Source organism: Zeus faber (genome assembly GCF_960531495.2).
Source record: "Zeus faber genome assembly, chromosome: 12".
NCBI lineage: Eukaryota > Metazoa > Chordata > Actinopteri > Zeiformes > Zeidae > Zeus > Zeus faber.
The window spans coordinates 11966054-11992500 of NC_137196.1; the positions used below are offsets into that span (position 1 = coordinate 11966054).

Here is a 26447-nt window from a genome sequence, read left to right on the forward strand (position 1 = left end):
ACTCTTTTTTTTATCATCCCTCCCTCGTCGGTACATCTGCAAACACACTGCTGTGGGCCCAGAACCGCGCTTTAATAACATAACACAAAGTAACGAACCGCTCGTGAAAACACAGAGAAGAAATACATGATAACAATTTTAAAAAGCTTTGCATTTCCTTTATTCCTATTATTATTATTATTATTATTATTATTATTATTATTATTATTGTGATTGAAGGGGAGAGGGAAAAACAGAATACCACAGGGAATGAGGTGGCAACTTGGAGTTGGAAGTGACGGGTGATGGGAATTGCAACAAAATAAAAGGACACTCGGGGAAGCCTGGATGCAGCATGAAGCATCCTGGGTAATGGTTTGTGTCACACGGTAAAGGGCTACTGAAAAGGAACAAGCTGTTCTGTGTTGCCCTCAACCTGGAAGAACGCTTAAATGTTCCCGTAAAGACCGAGCGGTTTAGAGCCGAGAGACGTGCGCGCGCAGACCCCTCCGACGGCTGCGGCAGAGGCAAGAAAGCGGAAGAAACTAGGACGGATTCGTTATTCTTCCCCCTGTGAGGCTTTACGACGAACACACTCTTGATAATGATGATATCCGTGCCTGGATTGAGTTCGACATCATAGGGGCGGCAGATAAAAAAAGACTCGAGCGCAATTCGCTTATTTTGGCATAAAAGTGTCAAAGAAACATCAAACAGTCAGTGCGGTTCGGATATTGTCAAAAAAGAACGCGCTTATTTGCCAACAAATGTATTGTATTACATGGACCCTCAAGTCAGTTTTGACACGTCGTTGTAGCTCCCTTTAGCGAGACAGGAACGTCAAAAGTATTGACAATAATTATATGCAAATTGTCACTCCAACTTAAGTCAAGTGCAATGTTTAGCGGTTCCATTGTTGTCCTGATGTAGAAACAATACATCTGCATAGTAATAAATGCCAAGCGTGTCAAACTGAATCCGCCTCGTTCCTTCACAAGACCTTAAAGGAAAGCAATTATGTTGCCATTGATTGGTCTTTGGGAAAAAAAAAAAAAAAAAAAAAAAAGTAAAAACGGAGGGGTAATTTTAGTAAATGAAGGACTCTCCACTAATGAGAGGATTGAGCTTTCTCAACAAACCGGGTCATTAGAGGCCTTTTTTTTTTTCCAAGGTACCTATTGGAAGCGGGGATTTACAATATCCTCTGTACTATAGGATGTCGTCGATAAACATGTGAGAAAAGGTAAAACCATTGTGTGTGTGTGTGTGTGTGTGTGTGTGTGTGTGTGTGCGTGTGTGTGTGTGTGTGCGTGTGTGTGCGTGCGTGCGTGCGTGTGAGAAACAGTCCGATCTGGTGGGTGAAGGAGAGACATGGTCATCAGGCTGGTACAAGGTCCATGTGGTCCAATTTTTCACGGTTTTCCTGTGTTTTTTATTTTAGATCTATTTGTTTTCGTTAGTTTCTACTTTTATGAAATAAACATTTTAAACCCAACCACGGCACTGTCCCGCTCCGCCTCGGATCAGGACAGTGGATTGCCTAATAGAGAGAGCGATGCTGCCGTGGAGACACCCTTCAGTCTCCTATCGTCCTCCTGTCACCTCAGCACAAGCAGGCGCACGAGCCTCCATCTGCTTGTGCTGAGGCTCCACGGAGGCTACGCCTGGGGCACAAATACCCATCACGCTCCCAGTTATGAGGAATACCAGCTATTTGACGTGTTTTTTTCTCCCTGAAATTTTTTTTATATATATCTATACATTTGCACAACATAAATATTCATAAAAACACACTATTTGTCCTTTACGGAATACCGTACTCAGATTCGGCTCCACCTCTAGTGTGTAGGTGTTTTTGATGTAAAGTTCCCTTGGTCCACTGGTCTATGACCAACCGTCAAACATGATGTGTGTGTGTGTGTGTGTGTGTATGTGTGTGTGTGTGTGTGTGTGTGTGTGTGTGTGTGTGTGTGTGTGTGTGTGTGTGTGAAAAACCTACAAATAAGTACACGCAGACATACACTGGAGATATGAAACACCTGTCATGTCTTAGCGGTGGAATGTACTTGCACACTGGTCGTCGCGCCGAATACCTTTCACGAAGACACTGACATGGAATAAAGAAGAGAGAAAATTCACCTGTCAGCGCACAATCAATGTTCAATCACTGCGTCTGGCAGCGACGTCCCAGATAAGAAGCAGCTCAAAAGGAAGAGTCCAACGTGTCCCGTTTCATTTATCATTTTTGTCATTCCGTCAAGGACAAAAACATGTCCTTCTCCTCTCGGCCTCCTCTAGTCATCCTATCGCCTCTTCTTATTTAACAGTGGCTATTTAGGGATCCCAAATAAACATTCTCCCTGAGCGGGAAAACAAATATGTAGATATGACTCACTCTCTGTCTCTCGCCCTTTCGCTCTCCCAACTTTGGAAATCCATATCCAAACAATGCACGACTCGAATGGTCTTGAGCACATTTGCTCAGGCAGAGGAGCGCCAGTTCACAGCCGTTTAATGAAATTCCGAAGCCACCGTCTCCCCCTGGCTATCTGCCCGTCATAGGAGGAGGGGGTAGAGGGAGAGGGGAGACGGCAGAGAGAAGCTGTTGGTACATTGCTATGACGGCCCTCACTCCAAACTGTAATGTAGTGATTCTCCGACTATTTTTCACTCCCGGACAAACATAGTTCTGGCTCGGCAGACTTCTTCATTTTGGAATTTTGTCCACTTTCAAACTCTTATCGTCGGTGGATGAAACTTAACTTCAGAACAATTGCTGTACTACCTGACAAAGTGTTACCCAAGAAACTGTACCTCCATTTTTCCATCGGTTCCATCAGTTTGGTTGCAGCAAATTGAATGTCTACACAAACAATAGGGTCCTGCGTGTGTAAAATGCGGCAAATAAGATGTTTGCGGTGGAGCCCTCACTGCTACAGCGGAGGTTCATTCGCGCCCGTTCAGATGAGAGCTTACATTTTTGTTTTCCTCTCAAAGGCAAACCGAAAACCTCACTTTTCCTTTGTTCCAAAATTCCTAATGTTCAGCGTCAAGAAATGCCTCTCGATAAGCTCTACGTCGATATACTACATTCTGGGCTTACACTATAATAATGGAATAACATGAACAAAAAAGCTATTAAATAGTTAATCGCAATTATTTTTAGGACAATTAATAGCCAACTGGAATTTCAGGGCCGTGCCAGCCCTTTTTGTAATCATCCAACTGAACCCTTTTTAGCTTCACATTGCAGTCGGCAGATCAGAAGTTACACTGGCGACTCGCTCCCGCTGATTCCTCAATGCATCAGAGCAATCGGGCCACTTAACATTCCCAGCGGTGGACGCCACTTTCTGCTACTTTGGTAATATCCCTTCACAGCTTCATAGGCACCTTGCCATGTTTTGTTTAACAGAATTGTCCCCAGCCTAGCCGCCACCTCGCCAATGGCCCCCGATGACTCTGGCGTCCACTGGGACCTTCAAATTAAACCCAGCACGGCTCAGACTTTATTATCTCGTACTCTAATATAACGTGACAGAATTTGACCTTGGCTTCGATATAACAAGGTGACATCCTTTATTGCATCCCGCATGAGATCCTCCCTCACAGGGTGTTAAAAAGGCACGGACGCATATTGTCCACACATGGTCGCAGTAATAGGTCGTAGGTCATAGTCGGGCCACAACCTCACTGTAAAGGCTTGTATAAAACTATATGGCAGCAACCTGACAGCTTGTTGTCCTGTTTTTTGGCTTTGTTGAACCTTGGTTGGCTGGGGTTGAACCTGCAATGGACCATATGGATCATATTTTGAAGGGTATGGAAGGACGCTATGGAAAATAAGCACCCAAATGAAGAAAGTAGCCCACTAAGCCTCGTCAGTCCCCCACTAGTCTCCAGTAGCGACCAGCTTTGGCACACAGGAAGGACTGGTACAAACCATACAATTTTGACATGACTATTTTGTCTGGAAAAGAGAGAACATGAAACAATAGTTGCATATCAATGTCTAGTTATGTTCGTTCTTGTCATGCATTCAAACAGAACAAAACATAATTTCCAAGTAAAGATTGGCTAGAAATAATGTCCTAATTAGAAACCCAAATGTCTAGGTTAGTGTCCAAACTACAAAGGGATCAGAATATTGGTCCCCAATTTGGGCATGCCTAAAAGTATCCCTCAGGAGAAAGCAGGCTTACTTCGATTATTTTTGGGGGGGACCAAATGGACACGATCCAATTTTTCTCCTTGTTTACTTTGATGGTGTGCCCCCCTTTGGGCCCATCAATATTTCACAACCAGAAGAAGAGACAAGCCAAGAGAGTGCGTGGGCCACAAGCCAAAGAGAAGCAGGCAGCGGATGCAAATAGAAAACAGACAAATGACAGAAACAACAGCGGGTGTGTGTGTGTGTGTGCGTGGGGGTGTGTGTGTGTGTGTGTGTCTGTGAGTGTATGTGTGTGTGTGTGTGTGTCTGTGCGCGTGTGTGTGTGTGTGTGCCTGCGTGCGCTCACTGAAGCGGAGCTGAGAGAATGTCACTCAGGTCGCGGGGGTTTGACAGATGAGCTTTGTTACTGGCTTCCAGTGACCTCAAAGCTCAACCCCCTTTCAGCCTCAATGACACAAACAAACACCACGCACACGCACACACACACACACACACACGCACACACACGCACACACACACACATACACAAACAACCACAGCAGCCACTTTGGGGACACAGCGTACACATACACATGGTCACAACATACACACAAGGCACGACACACGAGTCAATACCTCACTAACGGCGACTTTAGCCGAGAAAACTCTTGAACCGTACGTCGCCCCCTCTCTGTGGCCCTTGGCATGGACACCCCCCACACCCCCTCCACCCAGCACACCCCCCAAGAGAGAGAAGACCACGGACAGGACTTGACATGCCTCCCACCCCCCTCCAACACCCTCCACCCACACACACACACACACACACACACAAACACACTCACTTATCATCAACCACTTAATCCCCCCCTTACATCTTCAACACTATCAGTGCATTAAACCTCACTGACCACAAATAGATCCCCCGGCTTTCACTTAGCAAATACAGTCACCTGGGAATGGTAACACACACACACACACACACACACACACACACACACACACACACACACACACACACACACACACACACACACACACACACACACACACACACACACACACACACACACACACACACACACACACACACACACACACACACACAGGATGAAGGGTGATGGATGAATTGATAGATGGATGGGTGGATGGACTATGATCTCTGGATGAATTGCATCTTTTGAAGCACACGTGAAGGAACGAACAAATCCTCAAGTCATCCGACCCCCAAAAATCCGAGCTTGCTTTCTCTTTCCAGAGTCGAGAATTGTGGCGAAAGACCCCCGAGCCGAAGCGAGGGTCTAGGCAATTACGGTGTGTGTGCGTGTATAAACACAACACTTCGAGAGAGCCGTCGCCCTGGCGCACTCTAAATTCATTAACGGAACTTACTTTCGCGAGAAGAGGTGGACACCCAACACTGTCCGGCGAGTCTAATTAATCGCCGCTTCCCAACCGGGAGGGAGGGAGTGAGAAAGAAAGAGAGGGAGAGAGAGGGGACAGTCCAAATTCATGTCTCCGCGCCGACTACAACACACCCGGGCGAACCCTACAAGCAGGGGGGTTAACACAATTACCGGAATGCCCTTCCGACCATACAGCCATCCATCCAGCGACTGTGCCACCAACGCCACGGGCGCTGTAATTGGCTGCGTCCACCACCAGAAATGCGGGGAGCCGGGTTAGAAAAAAAAGGGAGTAGAGGGGGGCAGTGGTGAGAGAGAGGTGATTAATTTGCCAGAGGAAGGAGGTCGATGGCGATGTAAATCACCACGTGTCGGCGGGAATTTAATTTTCCTGATTCGCCTCGGCCTTGTGCGCGCGAGCCGCCGTACCCCGACCTCGCTCGCCTGCGAGATGGCTAGATTGGCTATAGCGCGGGGGGGTTATAAGCCGGGGGGAGGTTGAAGGGGGAGTGAAGGGCACGCCGCCCTTCGCGCCATGGCACTGGGGTGCGGTACTGGTACTGGGGTGGAGTCACCCCGCCCCTTCCAAAACTCCCAGCACGATTCCCAGAAAAGACGAACGGCAGATGACGTGGCTTCAAACCGGCCGACGGGCATCCGAGGCGAGACAGGTGAACCGGAAGCCTGCGCCGCCATCTGCTCCGCGTCTTTGGACGCCGTTCAAGAAACAAGAAGAATAAAAACCAAAAACGCCTCACGGCGTCTAACGGCGCCGGGACTTCACTCGATCGTAGTCTTGTTTGATTGCAGTCGAGGCGTGACGGAAGCAAAATTGCTCTTTTTTTTATTTGACGGAAACAAAAATAGGTGCAGGGAAGCGGAGGTTTCATCTGGACGCTTAACGATAACAACGCCGAGCGAAACACCGCCGCGTCTTTTTGATTGAAGAAATAAAAAATATATAAATCCCCACCACCCCCACCCTGTCAAAATAACCTTGGTTGCGTTGCCATCAAAAGGCTCCCTAAAAAATGCTTCCTGCCGTCAAACCTCAACCCTTTTCCGCCCTCATCAACTCTCCGGAATGAACCCCACTGAAGGAGGCCTTGTTTTGCATTTAACGTACATCTGAACGCCGAGCGCCGCCTATGAATCCAAATCCCGCCCCGCGCTCGGTAAGACTCCTGCGGGGCAAAGCGGACACCGCTCCCAGCTCTTCCCGGGGAGCAATTAACTCCCGGCTCGGCCGATGTGAGGTCACGGCCCCCATCCGGCCCCCGATCGCAACCTCCCGTTCACAGCAGGGCCGGATGGGGTCGCCCCCTACCGCCCATCAGGAGAACCGCACCCCAACGGGACCCTCGGCCCCTGGTTTGAATGGCCGTTGATTGATCCGTGTTTGAATTTGAAATAACAGTGGAAATGTTGTATTTCTTTGTTTTTTTTTCTTTCCGTGGGGTCAGAGTAATTTATAGATGCAGTCCAGTGCTTCAAGTCAAGAGTCTCTAAAATTGAATATATTAAGTAAGTACAGATGTAATTTAATATGACTGTACTTACACCTATACTATGCACGTCAATGTGTATTTCAACAATGAAAAAAAGGAAATACAGGTTTTTCTTTTCCACTGTGTATTGTTGTCTTTTCCCCATGTCCTATATATAGATCAATGAACAAATTATTTTCAGTGTTCTCTCTTCTTACCTGGTTAGCGCGGTGACTCAGGCAGGGGCCCTTTGATGGGGCTTGATCTCGAAATGACTAACTCCTAAAATAGGACGCCTCCCGCTCGACGCGGTTCATACATAAAACATACGTCAAACATTCACACAAATAAAGGCCTGCAGCATTTTATTTAAATCATTTATTTATTTATTTATTTATTTATTTAATTTTTTATCAAACCGTCGTAGAGTGGTTTTGCTGAGGCTTAAGAGCGTGCACTGGACGTCATTAAACTGCATCGTCTGTTTAACAAGCCTATTTGCAATGGAGTCTCACGGAAGAGACAATGAGGTGTTTGTGGTCGGCACACACACACACACACACACACACACACACACACACACACACACACACACACACACACACAGACAAACACACACACACACACACACATTTATTTGTACCCACACAATGACAGGGGCGCACACACGCGCGCACACACACACACACACACACACACACACACACGCACACACACACACACACACACACACACACACACACACACACACACACACAGTGGTGCACGAGATTGTTTGTACCCAAACAATGACAAGGGCAAACACACACACACACACACACACACACACACACACACACACACACACACACACACACACACACACACACACACACACACACACACACACACACACACACACACACACACACACACACACACAGTTCCAACACTCCAACCCTAATGATCTATGGCGCGTGTGTTTGAGAGGGCATGCAAGGGTGTTTTGAATTAGGCAAAGGAGAGGCAGGAGATGAGCTAACGATAGCTGCTAATAATTACAGATCTGTAGTGTGGAGGAGTTAATGAGGAGCCAAAGTCTCCCATGATGCCCCCGCTAATAATGAATGGGGAGAGTGAGAGAGGAAAGGGGAGAGAGAGGGGAGGGAGGGGGGGGGGCTGTCAGTTTGAGGGTCTGCGGTGCCCTTTGGTTTCTCTACACTCTGGGCATTTCAACCAGAGAGAGAGCGAGAGAGAGAGAGAGAGAGTGAGAGAGAGGCTTCTTCCCAGAGGAGGCTTGTCTCAGTGCTAATGAAGATGTGACAGTCCTCCTGTCCGCGACTTGGACAGTGAAGGGAAAAGAGAAAGAAGAAAAAGGGGAAGACGGTTCCGCGATAAAGTGCCAGGTCGAAAGGTCGAAAGGTTTCAAAGATCTCGAGATGGAAGAAAAGACGACGCCTGATGAGAGTGGCCAGACCGGCAGACCTTCACCACTTGAGACTAAGAGACACAACACTGTACAAAGCAGACATGTAAACAGTGGAATCGGCAACAAAGTACTTGTACTTCAGAGTAGGCACGATGGAGCCTTGTTTACAGAGGAGAGAAACTACTCCAAAGAGGAATATTCTGGATTTTCTCTTTAGAGGCCACTGATCCTCATGACCCTGTTGAACATTTTGTCACAATAAATGTGTCTGATTCATGTATATTATACAATCTACTGTTGTCTGCTGTGTTTTTGAAAATACAGTACCCACAATGCACGATGCTTAATAATTGCATACCATAAACTGGGAAGCCAATCTTAAAGTCATTTCAAATGTGTTCCAAGCACAAAAAGTTGTGTATCGAAAATTATTGGTGGTTATTTTGAGAATGGCTTATTATCTTCGGTTGATCTACCTCCCTGCTACCAAAGAGCACCTTTCTGATACCTTCCAACTTTTTTGACTGCAGAACTCTTCTGGAATGCTTTCAGAACTTTCTTCTTCTTATCTATCTATTTTCTCTTTTGAGACCCAGTATTAATGTTGTGGGCTACGGTACGTCAATGAAAGGGGCCTATTTCTGCCGTTCATTTGGAGCGGTGATCAGAAACAGCCAAAGTGCCAGGACTGACCAGAGAGCTGGTATAGCTGGGGTCGGAGGTGTCGTCCTGCAGGTAGCGGCTCAGGCCGAAGTCCGACACCTTGCACACCAGGTTGCTGTTGACCAGGATGTTGCGCGCAGCCAGGTCGCGGTGGACGTAGTTCATCTCCGACAGGTACTTCATCCCCGCGGAGATCCCCCTCATCATCCCCACCAACTGGATCACCGTGAACTGGCCATCGTTTTGCTGGGATGAAACAACAGGGAATTTAAAATAGTTATTTAGATATTATCTTGGGTTCATTACCATTAACAGTGCGGATAGCTGGAGGATAGAGACGGAATCCACGGAATGCAAATGTTACCGCTGTTAATGATAATTATACAAAACTAATTATGGTGATTATTTCTTGACTATCCTAAAATCAACAAAACCTTTCAGACTTGAATTTGAAATATCCACTGTGGGAATCTGGTTAATAAATATATAATCAAACCTTGATAATTTATCCCATTCTCTCATGTTCTACAGACAAAATCCACCCACTGTGTCCTTGGAGTAAGATTTCAGGACCGTGGGACCTTTCTCCAAGAAAGAACAGCCTAGTCTCCGAGAAATTAAGCCTTTAACCAAGGTGGGGGACTAGCTCAGTTTAAAGGATGTGCGAGGCAGTGAGAAATGTTAGAAATATGACATGTGTTTGTGGCAGTTCAGCCTGCCACACACCACCCGAGTGGCGTTTTCAGGGCCCTCTGACACAGAGACAGGCAATGGAGTTGAAAACACACCGGTTTTATTGTAGAGAGCTGGAATAAGCCCCGAGTAGATGGACATGTCATGACAAGGGCTTCTCTCCTGTGTGTGTGGAGATGTGAGTTTTACCTGTTGCTCATTGATTACTGTAATGAGCAACAGGCATACAGCCACAAGGACCACACGGATTATCTAGACCCAGGACAGGTGTGGCTGCTCAAACCACACCATCCCCAAACACAGTATTCAACTACAAGATGAAACTTCACGAGCAGTCACACACAAACGGCCTAAAACGCCTCTGCAATTGCTAATATTAGCAAGCGTTATTCTTGGTGGTACATCCTCGGCTTTTATGAACAATCTCTGACTTCAATCATCACAGTTCCACTTCACCCTTGCTAGATTAGCTAACGCCAACTGTGTAATACTTGTTTCAACTACATGTATGACGACTACTGCCCATCCCTGTCTGGAAGTACGGGCACATTCAAGAGCCAGAGGACAGAGCTTGCTGTCACACCTTGTATGTACAAAATGACAAACATCCTAACCTACCTGCCTGGTCCATCTATTTGAGTACGACCTACTTCCTCCCTCCAAAGCAATCTGTTCAACTTATATTCATTTCTCCTTTCCTTTTCCCCTGCCTGCAAATATCTAGAGGAAGTCACAGATAAGTAAATTGGATTACTGAGGCCAATCCTACGCGTCATGCATATCTATGAGAGTGTGTATGAAGCAAATGTTCCATTCTGGCATGGAAACATGTTTAACTTTCACACGTGGAATCCCCCCCAAAGAACTGAGGAACATGCTTTGAACACCAACCCACACTAACAAATAAGAGGGCAGAGGCGATCGATGGGAACACAAGTCGGATGTGGTGGCTAGCAAAGCCAGCTTCAAAGGGTCCCTTTAAACCAGCCCCAGATCAAAGTAGAATAGAATACCAATCCATGAGATTGAAGGGGGTGGGGGTGGGGTGGAGGGGGTCAACGGGTTGAATATTGATTAAGCTATATGTCCACTCAATCCCAACTACAAAAGATAAAGTGAAGGACCTATTAATAGCCCTGGGGATTAAAGTAACACTATGTAACTTTTTTTAACATAACAGCTCCCCACCTCCCCACCACCCTAACTGCCTGTTCTTGCACCACAGTCCGTAACCTCTGTTTTTGGGTTTGAAACCGCGGGAAAGGTGCATTACGGTACTACGTCACTTGCTAAACTTGGAGGTCATAATGTCCGGTAATAATGCTCATGCAAAACTTAGCCGCTCGACCTCCCCGATGGCGTGGCCAAGACGGGCCAGTGGTGTGCCCGGCACCCGCACGTCAGCCGGCCCACACCGGCCCTCACTTCCATTCCGCCCGAGTCACCCTCTGACTCGGGCGTGTGAGCCGATCTGCCAGGCCGAGCACATCTGGTACCTACAGCGGTAGCAGGGGGCCAAGCTGTGGACTTAGTGCTCGCTGAAGCTGTGAGGTCCGTGCAAGGCACTGTAACTAAGGTGTACATTATATTTGGGTTTGGAACAGACTGTTATTGACGTGTCCCATAAGGTTCAAATTTGTCCGGTAAAAGAAATTATTTTGGACTGGACCAACTTTTACGATAGTGGTGTAAAAGTGATAAGTAATGTGATACCATCAATGATGGTATCACATTAATTTGTCTTGAAATATATTCTCTGTGCATGCATTTGGTTCAAAAAGCGAATCTCCTTTGCAAGTCTGAACTGTTCTTTTTTTCCTGGCTCTGCATGACCATTCTTTCATTCTTGATTATTTCCTCGGTTCCAGAGAGCAGCAGTTCCCATTTTTCTCGGATTTTGACTTTCCTTCTATCAAATTCCTAAAGAAAACCCCTAATAAATCCCCTTGAGACACAGGGCATACCGATACAAGACCTTTCCAGGCGCATCAGGTGTCAGTCTCACTGATCTCAAAATGTATGAAGTAGTCTTTGCCCAAACCATCAAAAGTCACTCACCCTGAGGAAGGAGTCGAGAGCCCCGTTCTCCATGAACTCTGTGACGATCATGACGGGCCGACTTTTGGTCACCACGCCCTCCAGACGAATGATGTTTGGGTGGTCAAACTGGCCCATGATGGAAGCCTCAGACAGGAAGTCCCGCCTCTGCTTTTCCACATAGCCCGCTTTTAGGGTCTTGATAGCCACGTAAATCTCCCTTTTCCCCGGGAGCTTTAAGCGGCCCTTGTACACCTCCCCAAATTCACCTAGAAGAGGACACAGAAACAAGCCCTGTTGTTGGTTGTGCCTTCAAGAACACAAACTGTATTGGACAAAAGCTTTGGACACTGGCTCAAATGGAAATCTATTTGTTTATCAAACTAATTTGCATCCACGGTTCCTGGACAGAAATATTACCCACATGAGAGATTGTGATTAAATCTGCAGCGTGAGAAGAAACAGTTCTGCAATATACTGTCTTTGTATTGTCCATTCAGGATATTTTGAGCAGTGGGGTTCTTCTGACTCACAGTAGTCATCTATCTTAAAAGGTCTGCAAAGTTAATTCATATTCCCTAATCACAGAATAACAGGCAAGCACAATCTGGTAAATATCCAAAAACCTATTTGATTAATTATCATCACCGTGGTGTTCTGCCGAGAAGCCACACAGTGAAATCAACAAAAACGAAAATCTTTAATTAGCTAGTCCCCCCCTGTATCCCTAACCCTATCTGCACCCAAACCTCTATCCCTGTCACATATCACACCTAGCTTGCTGAGTAGGCCGATCCGCTCGAGCTATTCTAGGCCCACTCCTGCTACTGCTAAAAGCAACGCATATCAGCATCTCCTCTGCGCTGTCAACAGGATGGTAAAGGACATGTTACCGACACACATCGCTTCGCTGCTTCCGCAGGTAATACCTGCAAGTGGCCAAATATAACAGTGATACTATGTTACCCCCAAGTGTTTCAATTTTTACAACTGCAATTATTAATAGCTGTTATTACCTGCATCTGCAAGGTAATTTTATCACGAGAAAAATATTTCCTTGTTTCGCCTGAGAGATCGCTGTACATCTCTTACATTTAATGTTGACAAATAAAGAGGGGCGGCATGACGCAGAAAATGACAGAGTGGCCCAGAGAGATGCACAAGAGGGAGGCCTGGGACTGGGTCGTCTGGAGCTATTTCTGATGCCATTAGGTCCCAGGGCGGCTGGCCTATATGCTGCTCCGACCCTTGACATGTTCCAATCTGATCGGGCTGTCAAAGCTGAGGGTGTGTTTTATAGAGTGAGAGATTCAGGGTAGATATGTTTTGCTCTCCTCTCCAGAAACCAACTTCACAAAAAAAGCACTCGTACCACACGTACCTATGTGCACTCAAACATAAGGAACAAATATTCATATAAAAGTTTTCCCAACGCCCTCAACTCGACTTCATTGTACCTGCACCAATGACCTCTTCGATCTTGACAGTGGAGACGTCAATCTCCTTTGCAAATTCACGCACAGCTTCATTGGGGTCCTCATATGTAAAGGGGTCGATGTAGATCTTCATCCCCGGGGAGCCTGAGAAGTGGGTCGGGCAGCCAAGTGGGGAGGGGCAGTTAGACATGTCGGCTCGCATTGAGAGTTCTAGAACAACCAAAGTGCCCAGAATAAGAGTTCCAGAAGACACATACACATACATACATTTTAGTTGTTTTTAGTTATTCGGGTTAGTCTTGTGGAATGGTTGATGAATGCACTCTACTCTATGTCACATCATGATTCACAGGGTAACACACACTGCTTCTTACAGTCAATACAGGCTAAAAGCCCTAAATGATGATTGTTACATCTACTCTATGGTTCAAGGTGGCTGAGAGCACTGTGGTATGGAAATGAAAATGGAACACATATTGAGCACCGAAACAACCTCTCCTCCAAGTAGGGCAGAAAACAAAATGGTGGTTTGATAATTCATTCTTCAGAGGGATTGTGCACACCAGAGAGAGGGAGAGAGAGAGTGGAGGGGTGAAAGGGAAGGAGGGAGGGATAGGGGGATATGGAAAGAGTAAATGTAGACAGATTTTTTTTTTGCTTTTATCCCTTACCCGAGCGGTCTCTGTTCTTTGATAACAGTAGAACCAATTTCCCCTGTACCCTTTCCCTATAGGGACCCATAAAGAGATAAAGCCACCGCATCAACTGGCTTTTTATGCTGTTTTGCGATGGGTGAGCTTAGGTTACCGACCGGAGATGTCTGCAAATGGAGGATAGATTGTTTCTGGGGCGACGGGGAAGAGAGCAGCTAAACAAGACATGTAAACATATTCCGCACTTGCAGCTGCAGCACAGATATAACTGGCAACGCCAGTAAACAAACGTTAAATCGTCAGTTTCGCATTGACACGCAGGGCAGCCCTCCTTCACAGAGCTGTTTAGTCCAACCCCGGCAGCCATGATTGAAATAAACCTATTTCCATCAAGTCAATTTGTGCCCCGTTCATTTGCATAAGCTACAGCGAGAGATGGGGAGGAGGTGGAAGGGAGGGAAGGTCTCGAGAGGCACCGGGGGAAGGATAAGGTCTTGGTCTTGGAGGGATCAATGTGCCTCACCTCGCTCTTGACTGGAGTCTGGTTCTAGTTACTGCACTAATTGCCTTGAACCCTGGCTGCGGCGATGTGATTGCTGATTAGAGATTCCGCGCAGATTGGATTGAAGTTAATCCATCGGAGGGTTTTACGGCTCGTGTGCCGTAATGACAACCCATTTACCAGTGTCACCGAGCAGCTCGAGGTGCGGCAATTGCTCGGCCGGACTCAATCAACGCAACAGCAACATATAGAATCTGTAGAACCCGCTCTGAGATACATACTCTATGTTCATAAATACAACTAACAGCAACACATGCACATTCTTTCACCAAATACCTTATGGTTCCATAGACCCCGAGTCCATTTTCATACATTATTTAAATCGAAAAAACAGTTTATCCCTCTCCTTTCCTCTGTCGCAGCAGTCCTGGACTGGTTGACTGAACTCTTCTTTCTTTTTATGGCGTTCCGATAAAAAATAGATCTTTCCCTTGAATATTTCATGGCTCTTTAATCTGAGTGCATGGGGCAAACGCATTTAAAACATCAGCTCTATTTTTACCCTGTATAGAAAGCGAACGGCCCGTTTGGAGAGAGGATAAGTGGCTGCCATGTTGATGGGGCCGGGCGCATTATAAATGGCCATGATGCCATATCGCTTTAAAATTATTTTTATTTAATGTTTTTTTTTGAAAGTCCAAACTTTCACTCACACCGACTGGGTCCTCTGAGTCGTTTGTGGAAATGCACTCATTAACCCTCTGAATGTAAATGTATCACTTTTATTAAGATTTGCAAAAAACTCAAAACAAATCCATCACTCAAATGGTGAAGAGCATTTGGTCACTCTGCATTTTAAATGATTATAACTGCACAACCACTTAACCATGTTATTTTCACCAACGTCTAGTATAAACCCTCCTATTAGTCTGCCCCCTTAATTTACTGGCCCGCCCTAATGTGTGCACAAATCAGCCCCGTGGCACTAATGCCTACATCCATCTATTACCGGCAATGGCTGAGGTCAAATTTATCGCCCGAATATACAGTATCTGCATGTTGCTGTGGTGTCAAAAAGAAACAGTCAATTCGTAAACGGTTGTATTTCTAAGTTGAAGGAATTCTTTGACAGGGGAAAGGATTTTTCTCCTTCTCATAATTCCTTTTTGCCTGCCTGCCAATGAATACGTTTTGCAATTGGCGAGTACACACACGCAGTATTCCGCTTGAGACGATTAGCCGCTCCTAGAAAAATAATAACTTTTTTTTATGGCAGACAGCATTTATTTCTCATAACTGCTTTGGCCTGTTTACATTTTGCAATTTGACTGCATCTCAATCTAGTTAATGCGATTCTCAATTGAAAACAATTACCATCAAACGGTCACCTTGTAAAGCAAAATTGCCCCCAATCTCATGTGGGTCGGACGCTCTGAGTAATCTTTGTAATTCTGAGAACGTGAGTCGAGTTTCTTTTCAGAGACGCAAACTAATTATCCGACGTCTGATGCAAGATAATCATTTGTCAGCAACAATGGTTGCTGTGGCACAAGCGGATCACGAGCGGATGGAGCCGGAGAGATCCATTCGGCCATTTTCTGTATCTGCATATCCCTGGAGCCCAGCTCGCTAGAGAATCCCAGACTCCTTGCAGTTTGGACTTGAGACCGGTTTTGGACCCTGGTTTAATTTGGTGCTATTTCTGCTAATGAACCTCAATCAGAAGACTACAGGTAATGTGCTTTTCGGCTTATTGTTTCCTTTTTGACGGCCTTTTAAAGCTAACTGGCTAGCTAAGCGCTAGCTAACAGAGCTAGCTGGCTGCTCAGGACTCCATGGTACGGCTACCTGTGCAGCTCAAAATGGCGAAGCATTCATGCAAGCTTATACAAGGAGCTGGTGAAGAGAGTCTTTCCACAGGGGCGAAGGGAGCGAGCGAGGAAGTGTCCCCGTTACGCCCGGTGCTTTATTTGTCAAGGAGACAGAGCACAATGAAATACATTGCCTTAATCAGGACAGCGATATCGACAGCGATCATCGACGATAGCGATAGGCTCGAGACGTTATCACCGACGTTCTGTGAACGTAAAAACCTGGCATCGACGTTCTCGCCAAAAAAAACCCCACCATTTTCCCTAATACCTGAGAGTGGGGGGCCAAAACACAATCCCCGTGCCCCCTCCCCTGATCCGGCGGCCATGTCTTGACCCAGCCCGGGCGCGTTCACTGACGGTTTTCGGGCCGGCGGGGGGCGGCGGCGTCTACTGCGGCGGGAGGCGGTCGAGAGGAACTCTGCGAGACTCGACGTTTGGGTGTTTCGCCCCCCAAAACAATCGGCAAAGCGGCTCCGTTGAATCGTCGCTCTGAATACTGTAATTACGAGCCGTCAATCAAACCCGGGGAGAAAGGAGGAACAAGCCATTGTTGGGCGGTGAATTACAGCGTGACTGGCGTGAGGGGTTGAATGGGAAACAAACTCTTCCGGTTTTTACTATCAGCGTTTCCCCCCCCCCCCCCCCTTTTCTCTCCCCCACTTCAAACCGCCCGTTTGATGATTAGGGTTTTAAGCATCTCGCATCTTTTGTTTATTATTACCACTTATGTTAATTGCGTTTTCTTCCGCCCCGAGGTGTATTGTGACAGAACTGACTCCTCTCGGAGAAGAAGGGGGAGAAAAGTGGAGCCATTTTTTTTTTTTCTGCCCGCGGTGTTTTTAATGAGCTCCCGGCTGCCACCGCTGCAGCCGTGACACAAAGCAAGTGTGTTGAAGCGCTTTGCTGTGTCAGGCTCGACAAAACTCTATCCCCTCGAGTGAGCCCCCTTTCAGACTGCTGGGTCGACAACACTACACAAGGCTTTTCATTTGAGGTACAGAACCTAGCCATCAGAGTGTGTGTGGGTCTGTCTCGGCGTGCGCGCGCGTGTGTGTAGCTGCGAGTCCCTCCTGATTCTAATTCCTTCCCGCTCATCATCAGTCGGCGGCCCCGAGACTTGCTCATAAAAAAAAAAACAAAAAAAAAAACATGATTCGGCGCCGGTTATCGCTCCCCTGTTAAGGTTGGGTGTCAATCAATGTCACGCGTGACAGGGCGGCGAAATGTCATCTACACCCACACAGAGTCTGAGTCTGGAAGACGCCACGTTCTCTTCTCCCCAGCAAAACCTCTATTATGTACTATCCGTGTTGGAATAACTTTTTTTTCCACGACATTCATGCAAACGAGCACAAATGACGTGGAATCCGATCTTTTTAACTTGTATTTCGGCCACTTTCATATGTGGTCCTATATCGGATACGGGTCCGATTGCTTCCAATGCGACCTCAGTCTGAATGGTCAAAATTGGAATTCACGCAAGAGCTGGGGTTGGGGGGAGAGTGCCTGTTCTCGGGCCGGGGTGGGGGGACTGAGTGTCCCCCTGTTACGCACGGAGGAAAATAAATACAATAAATAGATCTGCAATAAAAGAGTATTCGGGCCGAGAAAAAAAAGTATCCCTGTGTCTCGAGAATAAACTCGGAATTCCTAAATAACAGAGTTAAAGATATAAATATACCGACCCGGCGAGGAGCACCCACGCTCGCTGCGTTTTATGAATAGCACCGTAGTTAAACAGTGTGTGTGTGCGTCTGTCCTTTGAGGGAGTGATCGGGGCTCAATTTGCGCACATTGGGTTTTTTATTTTAGATGTATTTTATCTCACAAAATTTCCTTTTTGAACGAAACTAAAAATCGCCGTGACCCCCCGTCTGGATTTAAAGATTTCATCCTCTGAGCTTGAGCGGGGGTACTCGCTCCCACGCGAGCCCGGCGCATTTGCCTGCCATGTTTACTCCCACACGACAGCGTGCTGCGGGTGACGTCTTTGTTACTTCTGCACGTGCGGGTCAATTTAGACCATGACCAGTTCACACTGGAATCTGATGTCGGCCACATTGAAAAAATTATCTGAACAGCCGAACAAAGAAATCGGATCAATAAAGCAATAACTCCAAATTCAGCACTAAGGCTTGCATTGTGAACATAGCCTTAGCCCCAAATATTGCCTCACATTAGTCTTTTATTTGTCTATATATTTTTTATTTTTTATTTTTTATTCAGATTGTTTGGGTTTTTATGAAATTTGTCTGTACAGCAATGCGCCAATCCTTCAGAGCAAATGTCTTTTACATATGAAAACGTTATTATAAAACACACATTCTGATGTTGATGCTGCAGGTACATCCTTTACCATCAGAGTAGATTCTGCGACGGTGGGAGAGAAGCTGTGAATCCAGGTTAAAGATGGAATGACATGGTTACAAGGCGGAAGGGATGTTCACACTTAGACATTGTATTGTGCATGGGAAGGCGTTTGCTGGATCTCTTAATTCAGGCGTCTTCTTGGGAGGCTCCGAGCGGTTGGACGGAGAAGAGACGCTAAGATGGCGGCAGAGGAGCCGTGGTTAGGAAGGTAGACTCACCTCTCCCCGTGCTGTAGTGCTGCAGCTTGTCGCTGTACACTGCCTCCTTGGTGTACGCCCTTTTCCTGAGGGAAAGAGGGATATTGATAGCCGGGCATAGAAAGAGAGAGAAATGTGAGAAGAGGAGAGGCACGGCGGGATGAAAGGAAAAGCGCGAGCCAGCGCTCGCGACTCGGTCTGGCCCGAAAATGACATGGCTGAAATTGAATCGGTTGCCGAGGTTTAGTAATGGCAAATCGAGTTCATGAAAATGAGATGATTTTAATTAGGCCTCGATAGGATCTCTGTGCTTTTCATGTGTCTACGCCGCCACGGCATCAAAAGAGCCCCGGCTCGTTTGATGAACACTTATTGGTTCAAAGTTGCATGCGGCACTGCGGAAAAATCCACTTTCATTTTTCTAAAAGGGGAGGAAGACGGAAGAGCAACCATGTGACGTACTGTTGCGCAATTAAATTGACTCGGCGCAAAACTGTGAGCCAACAAGTCGACTGACGGGATGCAGCCTTTCAGCTCAATGCAAATCTAATATTTAATTTCAAAGAGGCTGACCTCGCTTCCCTCCCCTTCTGATGTACCGCTTCCCCTAAATCTTAAGATATGACATCTTGAAAGTGCTTCCAGCCGTACATCAGGTATAACGTCAGTGCAGTTTAATCTGGGTCTAATTATCCTCATACAACTGACAGTTCACAGGTGTGATATAGCTAACAAGGTGCACCACATACATAAAAAAAATATATATATACAGTATATGTGTGTGAGTGTGTGTGTGTATATATATATATATATATATATATGTGTGTGTGTGTGTGTGTGTGTGTGTGTGTGTGTGTGTGTGTGTGTGTGTATATATATATAAATAATATAACATAATAATAAATATTAAATTATAATAAATAAATAAAGACAATTTTGTGTAATAAACAGTCCCAGGATTCTTGTGAGTTTTTGTGTGATTTTTGACGCTTAAAAAGGCTTAATTTTAGGGCCATAGAAGCAAAAGTCCATCAAAAAAAAGAAGATGACGAAAAGACTCACTTGCAATCACTTCCTATGATAATATGCATTCTGTATATCATGTTTTTTTGTTTATTTTCTAAACTTGGCAAAAAAAAATGAAATACTGTGATTTTTCTTGGGTCCCTGTAATGGGTCGTCTTCCAAAACTTTAATTTCAACATGCCGTATGTGACCACCCTCGTACTTTAGGGTCACATTTTGAAATTTGACATTTTTGTCATTTTGTTTTGGGACGTGTGCAATCAAGCAAATACTTTGGAATCAACGACTTAATACAGATTAAGGTTTTTGAAAACAGAAATTCTGAGAAATCAGGCTTTAAAGTTTTAAAAGCATTTCCGGACTTTTGCAGCACAAAATACCCATTTAGAAACACGATTAGTGCTTTAAACAGTTACATTTGGGTAGTGCTGTGCTGTCCTCCTTCAATGACTTCATGATGAATGAATGAATGAATCACCAGAAAACAATAATTCCCAGAATGCAAATGGCGGGGTCCTCCTGCCCCCCCTTCTCGTGACCCATAACAACACGGAGATGATGTTTTCACAGAGAAGTCACATTTCTCGTTTCTGGTGTTTATTTGTTGTTGTGTCTTTCAAACACTGCTTACGGAGAGCGACGTCAGCTCTTCTTCTTTGTGTCCTTTGAGGCAGCGTCAGTGCAACATTTTTTTCCTTTAATCACACAAAGTTGCCATCCACGAGTAGATACAGTTCATAACGTCATTTTATCAAAACGGTTTCACATTCTGACTCGCAATCCCTCGCAATATGGAAGGAGGATCTTGATCTGCGTGTTTGCATTAAAGGGGACCGTAAATCTATACTGTAAGTACCGGCAAACCTCTATCAAAGGTAACGTAAAAAGAAAATGTGTTACCACTGGGTATGGTACTCTAGACAAACATTGATACCGTAGATAACCATCATGTGCAGCGACGGAAGAAGTGTGACGTGGAGATGGCACGAAGGAAGACGAAGGTACCTGCTGCACACAATGGAGATGGCCACCAGGGAAACGATGAAGACCACGCCCGCTGCCGCCGAGCCGGCAATCAGAGGAAGCTGCTCCCTCAACTCCGACTTGAAGTCATCTGGATAACAAGGCATAGATGGGGCAGGGTCACCAAAACGGGGCGGAGGGCCGGGAGGATTGAACCGCCGGACAAGGTGCGGAGACAGGGGAGGGCATGACAAAACAAAAGCATCTCGAGTAAAACGCTCGGACGGAGAATAGCAGCGGATCAAGGAAAGAGCACAGCGGACGTCTCTGTGCCGGAGAGCTGCTGAGTGAAAGCTGAAAAGCCTCGGCGTGGCTGACTGACAGGTAGCATTTGACGTGGCGGAAAAAGGAAAGGCCAGGGAAGATAGAGACGGGGGGGGGGGGGGGGGGGGGGGGGGTGAGCTTAAAAAAAAAGGAAGAGAGAGAATGAGAACGAGCGACGGAGGCGAAGGTGAGAGAGAAGCCTCACGGCATTTTCCCTCCCTGTGCAACTCACTGTCACAACAACCAAGCGGACGTGAAAGTAGAACGCGGAATGTTCTTTGAACGGAAGTCGCCGGCTGCCAGTCACACGGTTCGCGGAGTGGACTGCCAGCGTCTCGGGGACAAGCCACAGAATTCAAGCGCTGCCTCCAGTTCGCTCGTCGCCAAGTCAACTTAGGTTGCGGCGGGCACCGTGGCGACGCGGGTTTTAGCATGCTGCAAGCAAATCAGTCGGCTTCAGAATCCAATCCCATGTGTAGAGGGGGCCTATTGGATTAAAGCGATAAAGGGAGACCTAATGCCTCTTCGGAGCAATTCGGAGAGCCGGGATATCTGAGGAAAACTGAATGTGACAGGAATTGCTCTCCTCTTTTAACTTGCAACATTTATCAAGTGGACTTCAAGCTTTTGAATGATGTTCCAGCTGCCCGGGCTCCCACCCAAAGTCGGCCCCGCTCCTTCTCCCGTCTTTGATACGCATTAGGCGCGAGCGGTCCGGATGAATTGCTCCCCCTATTTGAAAATGATGATTTTCCCAGACAGCGAGAAATCACATGGCCAGCTTCTCCCACAAGTAAATAGCCTCCTATTACAATCAGTTAGTTCTCAATGCCGTGGGCGATTAGAGAATCCAGGAGCTGTGACATCAGTCACCTCCTTGATGGGCCAATCACCTACATCTCATCGCCCCTGCCAATCAAAATCCCTGCTGCATGGATGCTGCGCGCATGTGAGTGTGTGTGTGCGTGTGCGCGGGCGTGTGTGTGTGTGTGTGTGTGTGTGTGTGTGTTTGCGCGTGTGGTTATGCGTTTTTGTGAGTGCACAGATGAGGTGAAGGGACGCTTTTCGGACGTGTATGAAAACGTGATGACAGGAAGACAAAAGGGATTGTGTTTTGCGACGGGGGACAGTGAGGGGAGGGGGAGGGAGGGTGTGATCTGGGGAGATGGGGGGAGAGAGAGAGAGAGAGAGAGAGGTGGGGGGATTAGGGGGCTGGGGGTGGAGGTGGGTGTGACGCCATCAGCTCTCTAGTGTCTGCCGCTAATTGCCTTGACGACTGTCGTGTGATGGCAGCGAGCCAACGGATGAACCGGAATGGTGTGTGTGTGTGTGTGTGTGTGTGTGTGTAGGTGTGTGTGCATCTGCAAGCACTAGATAATTAGCCGCCATGAGGGAGAGCAGAGGGTCCAGGACTACACGGCTACATCTGCTCGACACAGGTAAATGGCCACTCCGGTGATCATCATCTTCATCATCATCGTCGTCGTCGTCCTCGCTCCCTCCTCCTCCACGATCATCGCTCCGTGACTCATCATCGTTACTCGCCTTCATTAGGAGAACGCCGGGCGCGCGGCGTCGTTGCCGCCGTCGACGGAGCGTACGCTTCCCCTCAAATGTTAATTTCGGAGCGGGGGGGGGGGGGGCTCGAGATGAAGAAGAACGGTAAACAAAGGTAAGAAACAGTGTGAACGTTATCATTCTTCCCCTTTTCTGCCTCCCCCCACCCCCCAGGAAATACAACCCTCACGCGGGCAAAATAATTATAGAAATCAACCGCTAATCACAGCTATGCATTCTGGGACGGCTCTCCAGCGACAGAAGGACTGCGAGAAAGAAAAAAAAAACAAAAAAAAACAAAAAAAAAAAAACTCAACACAACAACAACAAATAGCCGAAGGATTTCGGACGGAGGCTGGTGGGGTTTTTACACGCGCTCGAGGCGGCCACACGCAGACACTTTCCAACCTGACGGGCAAACAAAACGCGAAAAAAAAATTTCTCTAAAAAAATGTGGAGATCACACATGAGGGCTCTCTCTCTAATAATCACCCGGCCACGCGTCCACAGAGCGAGAGAGAGGGAGAGAGAGAGAGCGAGAGAGAGAGCGAGAGGGGTAGTGGGGGTGGGGGTCTCTGCTGGCTCGCCCGTCCTTACCATCTGTGAGGCTTTGGAAGCACATCTTGCTGCTGTATTTGCCAAAGCCGGCCACGGTCCGCGCCCGCACCTGCACCACGTAGACGGTGCCCGGCCGCAGGCCCTCCACGCGGGCCGTGTTGATCTGGCTCCGCAGCATGGTGGAGTTGATCTCTGCGTGGTCCTGCGCGGCGGGGACAAAACACACAGCGCTTTAGGAGGGAGAAGCTAGACCGGCGACGGGAGGGAGACCGAAAACAATCTTACTGGTAAAGATAGCTCTATGGAGTAATAATACATGGCTGATACGTTGATCGACGAATAGGGCTGTCTCCATCATCAAATTGTAATTGACGACTTATTGTCATACAAATAACTGAGTAACAATTGAATTGTGTTTATTCTATTAATTTTACGACACTATCATAGTATAAGCTTATAACAATGTAACTGTGTAATAACACACATTAGACTTTTATTGACATTGAACATTAGGAAGAACATTTCAGGTAGACAGTTCAGGTAGACAGTTCAGGTAGACTGTTCAGGTAGACTGCTCAGGTAGACTGTTCAGGTAGACTGCACAGGTAGACTGCTCAGGTAGACTGCTCAGGTAGACTGCTCAGGTAGACTGCTCAGGTAGACTGCTCAGGTAGACTGCTCAAGTATACTGCTCAGGTAGACTGCTCAGGTAGACTGTTCAGGTAGACTGCTCAAGTATACTGCTCAGGTAGACTGCTCAGGTAGACTGCTCATGTAGACTGTTCAGGTAGACTGCTCATGTAGACTGCTCAAGTATACTGTTCAGGTAGACTGCTCATGTAGACTGTTCGGGTAGACTGCTCAGGTAGACTGTTCAGGTAGACTGCTCAGGTAGACTGCTCAGGTAGACTGTTCAGGTAGACTGCTCAGGTAGACTGTTCAGGTAGACTGCTCAGGTAGACTGCTCATGTAGACTGTTCAGGTAGACTGCTCAGGTAGACTGTTCAGGTAGACTGCTCAGGTAGACTGCTCAGGTAGACTGTTCCGGTAGACTGCTCAGGTAGACTGTTCAGGTAGACTGCGCAGGTAGACTGCTCAGGTAGACTGCTCAGGTAGACTGCCTCATCACAACTCAGTGTGTAATGGTCCGCTCAGATACTAATAACAGTGATTGGGGGATTAGGTAATAACTGCGACAGCTCGAAGTTGACTATTTCCATATACTTGAGTTTGGGACGGCGCCCTGTTTGTATTTGTATTTGTATTTGTTTGTGTTGTATTTGTAATTACATGATTAGATTAGGCATAACATCCTGTGTGTTTGGATGAGTGAAAACACAATTAAAAGTTTGTTTAATGACCAAACACAGCGAGAAAATGCAACAAAGGTGTGTGTGCTTATGCACACAAACATAAGAGCATCTTAGCACACTCAAAAGAGCCTTTTAAGCCGCAAACAACACAAACACATGGAGGATAGATACACACCCACACACTCACACACCCACAACAACACAATGTGGTAATTAAAGGCAATAATTTCTTGTGAATTACAAGGGGCACTGGTGGTGTCTGATGCGTAATGTAATAGCATTGCTTATTTATTTCTTCAGATGTGCTTTAAGAGGCGGTTTAATTACCGCAGGAAGTCGGAACATTCCATTGGCTTGTTCCGCGACGCCTGAAGTAGCGTGGATTTTTATAATTATGACGGAACCGCCCATTTTTTTCTTCATGAAAGAAAACGCTTTAAGAAGTGTTTCGCAAGTCATTCTTTCATGTTGCAGTCAATTAATTTGGCCTTTTTTTTTTCCTGATGAATTGTTAAAACCTGAGGAAAAAAGACCACAGTTGAATGTTCATTTGCACCCTTAAAAATGTATTAGTGTGCACGTGTGCGTGTGCACGTGTGCTTGAAAACATGCATGGAAAGATTTGTGCGCGTAAACAGCCAACATGAGCTCAAGCTCTCTCTCTCCCTCCCCCCCCCCCCCTCTCTCTCTGTCTCCGTCGGTTCTGCAGTGTTGATGGAGGGCGACTGGAGGTATCTGCAATGGGCGGGTGGAGGAAGGTGGAAGGGTGCGGGTGCTGTGCAGTAATTACTTAGGCCTGTCACCTTCCCATAACCCAGAGTGAATATGACAGTCAGAAAATAGGACTCTGCACCTACACACCACTGCTACAGGCTAGACTGGATGGTAGCTGGATGCAGATAGAGGGGTTATGCTTGTGCGTGTGTGTGTGTGTGTGTGTGTGTGTGTGTGGGTTTGTGAGAGGGGGAGTGAGATAGAGTTCGCCAGCCTGTTTTCCGTCCGTGCCTGAACAACCTCAACAACGTGACCCTCCGCGTCGAGCCGCGGCGCTCGATGCATATCCCAAGTCGCCAAGCAAGTGTCTGAACCGACCGTGATGAGGGAGAAGAAGGAGAGGGAAGGGCAGAAGCGAGGGACGAGAGGAGGAGGGAGGGAGGAAAGGAGGGAGGGTGGCGGGAGGAGATGAGAGAAGCCGGACAGCCCACGCTGAAATCATAAGCCAATCTGATTGGTGTAATTGAATCATTCCAGTTGCTCCATCATTGAGCAGATGAGGTAAACAAAGCTATGAAATCTGACCCCTCAAGCACACGCACGCGTGCGCGCGCGAGCACACACGCACGCACGCACGCACACACACACACACACACACACACACACACACACACACACACACACACACACACACACACACACACACACACACACACACACACACACACACACACACACACACACACACGCAAACGCACATGCACGCACGCACACACACAGACACACACACACACACACACACACACACACATATAATGGTGTGTGCAATCACATTAGCTATTATTGGACACTGTGCCTAATGAAGACAAATGCCAGCTAAGCTTCCATTGCGGTGGTGGAGCAATCCAACCCAGAGGTTTCCGCTCATTCCATCTCTGCTCATCAATGAAAGAATGTTGGTGCTGCGATGTTTATTGGTTTAATCATCTGCTGAACCTTTGTGTCCATTAGACTGCCCGATGGGTTATCCATCGGTAGAGCTGCACTACAAAAGGTGGAGCCGCACGCTTGGCGGTTGAGAACATGTTGAAAGGGAAACGCTTGAGAGAGCCTGAGCCAGGTTGGAAGGAGACTGGC

The 26447-nt window shown here is 46.9% G+C and overlaps 1 protein-coding gene across 1 annotated transcript in view; it reads right to left on the reverse strand.

Moving 5' to 3' along the window:
* The window catches only part of ephb1 (EPH receptor B1), a gene marked incomplete at both ends in the record, with an annotated part of 180536 nt that overhangs the window by 5000 nt on the left and 149089 nt on the right, over positions 1-26447 (reverse strand). The window contains 6 exons of the mRNA XM_080010743.1: positions 9124-9339; positions 11845-12092; positions 13281-13469; positions 18877-18941; positions 20887-20995; positions 23323-23485. Coding sequence (XP_079866869.1) covers positions 9124-9339; positions 11845-12092; positions 13281-13469; positions 18877-18941; positions 20887-20995; positions 23323-23485 — 990 coding nt within the window. The remainder of the gene's footprint in view (positions 1-9123; positions 9340-11844; positions 12093-13280; positions 13470-18876; positions 18942-20886; positions 20996-23322; positions 23486-26447) is intronic.